The sequence below is a fragment of the Nothoprocta perdicaria genome, unplaced genomic scaffold (genome assembly GCF_003342845.1).
Source record: "Nothoprocta perdicaria isolate Ctin4 unplaced genomic scaffold, notPer1 scaffold_65, whole genome shotgun sequence".
NCBI lineage: Eukaryota > Metazoa > Chordata > Aves > Tinamiformes > Tinamidae > Nothoprocta > Nothoprocta perdicaria.
Genome location: NW_020455921.1, coordinates 1,851,571 through 1,856,948, shown reverse-complemented (window position 1 = coordinate 1,856,948; position 5,378 = coordinate 1,851,571). Strand labels below are relative to the sequence as shown.

Here is a 5,378-nt window from a genome sequence, read left to right as displayed (position 1 = left end):
GCGGGGCCGGGAGCGGGGTAGGCTGCGCCGCTACTTAAGCGCCATGCCCGAGCGGCTGACGTCTTTCGAATTGGGGACGGCGCCGCCGCCGCCGAGGTGAGTGCGGCCGCTCCGCGCGCCCTGCCCCGCGCTCCTCGCCCGGCGCCGCCTTCCCCTCCGCCGCCCTGTGCCCTTGCCCGTTTGCAGCGCCCTGCGCGGCGTTTGCCGGCGTTCCGCGGCGCGCAGGTAAGCGCGCGCCTAGCGAGCCGGCGGAGGGCGCGCGTGGCGCCGGCCTGTGGGCCGGGAGCGCCTAGCTTTAGCCCGGGCCTTAGTCCCGGCTTTAGCCGCGGCGCTCCCGAGCGTGGCGGCGCCGGAGCGGAGCGGCCCGGCCGAGCCGCGCTCAGAGCCGCGCTCAGAGCCCCGTCCCCGCGGGGGAAACGCGCCTCCCGCCGCGGCGTTACCTTCATCCGCGGCGGGTGCGACCTGCCGCCCTTCCTGGCTCCTTGGGGAGCCCCCCGGGAGCGCGAGGGAGGCGCGGGAGCTGCCGGGCCGCCCCGCCGGGAGTCCCGAGCTGTGCGGTGCCCGCCGGGGCTCGGCCGCGGCCCGCGCCGCCCTCGGTTAAGCGGGTGCCCGGGCGCTGGTCCTGGGGTGCGAGCGCCTTGGCAGACCCGGTGAGCCCACGGAAAAGGTTAATCCCGGTGTCCGCAGCGTCCAGTGCCGGGGGCACCCGGGAATYCTCGTTCGGAGGAGGCTGCGGTGGATCCAGTGCTGCGCTCCTGAAAACGGGCTCGTTTGGTGGCACTTCCCAAGGCTCCCAAAACCGGGGCGGCGCTGAGCTGAGCGCAGCGGGGCGCAGCGAAACCCCCGAGCCCTCCGTGTCCACAGCACGGGTGTCGATGAGGGCTTTGAGGGGGTGTCGTCTGCTGCTTTGGGGGGATTTATTTTTCCTTCTTATTTCCTTCTTTTGCATCTGGGATGCTGCTGCTCTGCTGGCCTGGGTTCCTGTTTTCCAAGTGCCTGCTCAAAAAACCTTCTTGCACCCGTTTAAAAAAAAAAGCATATATTGCTCACCTGACCTAGTAAATCTGCTTAAGACACTGTAAGGCCCTAAAAGGAAAGGGGAAGAGTTTCCAGTGTGTGTCTTTTTTTTTTTCTTTTTTTTTTTTTTCTTCCCTCTTCCCTCATTCCCCTCTTCCCTTTAAGGGCCATTTTCATGAGATTGTGTACGTGGAAAGTAAAATAAATAATATTTTTAACTGCCAGGTGATTATACTGAAGTTCRTTGTGTGAACTGTGCAAATTCTGACATATTCACTTAGCTTAGTTTTATTGGCAGAAAGAGTAGAGCGAAAAGTCTGTATCTAGAATATGTTTTYTCTCAGTTTGCCTGTGGGTAATGGCCAGCAATGTTTGACCTTTTCATAGCTGATATTGCACAAAATTGGCTTTTTACTGCGCGTCTGAAGTAATCACTCGAACAGAATCAGAAACACGTTTGAACTTGGGATTTAGGAGCAGTATCTTGGAAAAAAAAATCTGAGCATAAGCAAAAGTGCTCTTTCTTGATCTCCTTAGAGATTACAGTTGTATTTTAGGGTTGCTGTTAGAGTCTCTTCCTCAGTCCTGTGTTCCTGTATGCATCGTGTGTTAAGCGCTGCCTGTGTGTTTTGTTGCAGCTGGTCTTTGTTTGGGGCAGCTCCTYCACTGCCCCATGGCCTCCAGAGCTGGTGGGCGGCTCAAGCCGATGGCATCGGGAGCAGCAGCCTGRAATCCGCTCGGCTCCTGGCACGGGAGCCAAGCTCACGGTTCCTAGACCTGCTCTCAGACTAAAACTGGCCACGCGTSGGGCTTCAGGTTGTCAGGCTTGCTCTAAGTGGATGTCCCCTTGTGAGGAAACAGCTTTTGCTCCCGTTCTTGGGTACCTCTCCAATACAGCCATGGAGGAGGAGGTGCCTGAGGCTCCGGGAGAGCTCAGTAGAGGTTGCAGGTGTCGTGGGCTGGTCAGGGTAGGTGCAGATCTGGAGAAGCCTTTCCTGTGATTTGCTCCCCATCCCTGTTAGCTGCAGGGGGAGCGTTGGCTGCTTCCTGTATCTGCTTGTCCAAAGTACTAGATACTCCCCCAGCAGTGTCACAGGCTGCCCCAAGGGCCACCACAGTGATGTGTGAGCCTGCTCTAAGGGCCACGTCAGTGACTCCGCTTGCTGTGGGAGTTTATCAGTTAGGGAGCATCTCGATGATGGGCTGAACTAATGCAAGTTGTCCTGCTCTTAGACAGTGTCTTTTTTCCCCCTGCTCTTTGAGACACAGTTTTGCAAAACAGTTGTTTTGCATTGATTCTTTAATAAGCTGCTCATATGTAGAATCAAGGCTTTCACTGAATGGTGAGAAGGAAATTCCAATTTAATCTCTTCAKACAGCTACAGCAAAAAAAGTAACTCAAAAAAAGTAACTTGTTTCTTTTCTGTTTCTAACCAAGGTGCAAGTGTCCATCTAGAATGTCCAGACGTGCCCAGCAGCTTAGAGACCATGATATAAACCCCTGTGTAGCGGTAAGATGAAATTGTAACTTCTGCTTATTTATTTTTAGGTTAAAGTACTAAGGTAACTCTTCTAGAAAATGCACTATGGATAGCACTTTTGCATGAGTATCTGGAATTAAAAGTTTTTTGAAGGACTTGGAGGGAACAAGCTGAAAATCTCTCTGCRGTAAATATGAAGAATTACAGGTTTCCATTTCACAAAAAGGAGTAATAGAACTGGTAGGAATCTCCTCAAGTTTATGTCCTTAAAAGCATCAAAATTCCTGGTTAGACAAGTTTACTTAACCCATAAAAGTCTATTTTTCAATTATACCAGGAATCTTTGCAAAAAAAAAAAAAAAATGTGTCTCCAAGTTAAGCCATTGCTTAGGATTACTGACTCTGCTTTGTGATGGATATTAGCCTGCTCTTGTTCTTTCATATGAGTAGCTGCCTTTTGACTTAATAGACATTAAATACTACTTTGGAATTTGCACATTTCTAGTACAGTAACTTCTCCCAGTGCTGAAATGTGTTTTCCCTGTTAAAGGAAACAGATGCCTCTATAAAATGTATGGATGAAAACAACTATGACAAGAGTATGTGTACTGATTATTTTTTGAAGTACAAAAACTGCAGGAAATTCTGGGTAAGCAGGTTTAAGCACAGTTCAGCTGAAACTTTACTCTGTATTTTGCTGTAACTATAAGACTTCTGATATACACTGCTTTCTGAACTCCTTAGATTTTACTGGTGCTGACTACCCCTGTTTTTACAGTGATCTACAGACCTAGGTGTAGTTCCTAGGTAGCCTCAGTATGTGCTACTGGAAGACTTAAGCAGATGTACATCAACCTATTCTACTTGACTGTCCTAAGTTTGCCCTCTTAGATTTGTAAGTGGATGTTTTTACAGTGCCTAATATGTTTCCCTCTGACTCTGTCAGATATTTCTGTAGCAGCCTTTTTTTTTAATGGATATAAGGAAAGCTGAGGTAAAATGTCTACTGTTTTTCTTCCTAGCTTTTTTTTTCCCCTGAGTAGAAAAGTTTTATGAGGAACTGTCTGCAGTTGAGCTGCTATTTTCTTTGCATATACCTTGCAAGTAAAGAGTTTTTCAGGTGATGCTTTAAATAGTTGCACAAATGATGAAAAAAGATCTWTTGTCAGACAGCTGTCTGTTAGTCTGACATTGTTGTGGGAATACTGTAATTGAGAGTATTTGATTTCCCTGAGGCAGTAGGGTGAACTCTGTGGTATTTTAGACTAAGTACTAGTGCATCTAGTTATCAGCTTAAAAAATAAGCACTAGTGTGTCTAGTTACCAGGTGATCAGATATAGAGTATCTAGATTTTGGTACATAAAAATACTTTTCTATTGAACCTTATTCAGTAGAGGCAAAGACTTCAGAAATCTCTGTTCTCGTTCTCACTTTCTTCTATTTTCAGCAAGATATTAAGATGGAGAGGAGAAGAAATGGAGTGAAGCCAGAGATGCCCTCAGCAGAAGAGAGAAAGAAAATCTTGGAATCAATAGGGAAGCCCTACTGACCAAAAAAAMCACATCCTGGCACTGGCTTATACTCTGCACTGTACAGACCAAGACTTGTCAGCAGCAAGCTGCTTAAACTGGGAACTTTACTGTTGCCATATCTTGAATTAAAATAAGCTCTTGAACTTTGAAATGAGATTTTTTTTTTTGATTCTTTTCTTATTTACCTCAGAAACTGCTTTTCACTGGAAACTGGTTTCTGATATAGCTTCTGTCTAGGCTCTTTGAAAGTAGAAACTTGTGAATGGATAACTATCAAATTAGTCTTCCCCCCAAAAAAGGTCCATCAAAGAGGTAATGATGGGAGGTACAATATGGATGCAACTAAGGATGAAGCAGACTTGGACCCTTTGCAGCACACTTCTACCTAGCTATTCTGGCAGTTGTTCTGCATTTCTCATGTGGTTTCATCAGTGATTTCATGTGGACTGTGTTCAATGTTTCTGGTTTAAATAAGACCGCTTATGAACGAAGCCCCCCAGTTCTGCAAGAGGTCCTTTGGAAGCCTTGTCACCATCCTTGTCACCGGGAGCACCCGCTTGCTGTAAATCACCTCAGTGGCTTTGCTTGTTACAAGGTGAGGGAGGTTAAGGAAGATAAACTGAACTTGGCTCTGAACGGAGTAGTAATAGTGCCTTCTCTGGATAGTAAACAGATACTTCACTTGGGGGAAGCTACTAGACGTGTAAACATATACTCTGAGTGACATTGCAGGTTTAACTATAGCACATCTATGTAAGACTTTCTGCACAGCTGATGGCCTGGGTTTGGAAACCTTTGCTCATAGGGGATTCGTATGATTTGAGCAGGAACTCCAATCTTGAGCAAGATTGAGTCCTTAACTAAAGTGGACRGTTACTAGGAGTAATCAGGCTCCTGTCTAGTGAAATGCTACCTTCCTGCCTTGATGACCTTCCTAGTGTCCTGGCTTAAAACTATACCCTGTGGTTAAACAGGAAAACACACTGTCGTGGGCTCAAGTTCCCTGTGAAATCCTTTAAGACTTTCTGCAGTGAAGCTGGCAGAACTCTGGCTGCCCTTATGGAGGATGATGTAGAAGTGTTGTAGCTATTTAGAGTGTTTTGGAAAGACTTCATGGCTTCCAGTTTCTCCTCCTGGCTGTCATGTCTCCTCTCTTTTCATTAAAGGCCTATTTTTATGCGTGGCCAGATTTGTTTCCACCTTCTCTTTTATTGTTTGTCCTGACTTGTAGCTAATGCAGATAACTTCTTATTACTGTGTTTTGCAAGGTTGTCTTTTTCTTGCTGCTCTTATTTAAGTTTCTGCAGTGGATTGATTATATCCTTTCTTACTGGAAAGAGCATGTAG

General features: G+C 47.0%; 1 protein-coding gene across 2 annotated transcripts; it reads left to right on the top strand.

The window, feature by feature from the left end:
• The first annotated feature begins 41 nt into the window (after positions 1-41).
• CHCHD7 (coiled-coil-helix-coiled-coil-helix domain containing 7) lies at positions 42-5,098 on the top strand. Of its 2 annotated transcripts, none has more exons than XM_026050112.1 (4): positions 42-96; positions 2,456-2,528; positions 3,049-3,147; positions 3,947-5,098. In XM_026050112.1, exons 1-4 carry the CDS (start codon positions 44-46, stop codon positions 4,046-4,048), a joined length of 327 nt encoding a protein of 108 aa, XP_025905897.1. In that variant the 5' UTR covers positions 42-43; the 3' UTR covers positions 4,049-5,098. The 2 variants fall into 2 exon arrangements, with proteins under 2 accessions (XP_025905897.1, XP_025905898.1); XM_026050113.1 differs by lacking the exon at positions 42-96 and adding an exon at positions 191-225.
• Positions 5,099-5,378: the final 280 nt, after the last annotated feature.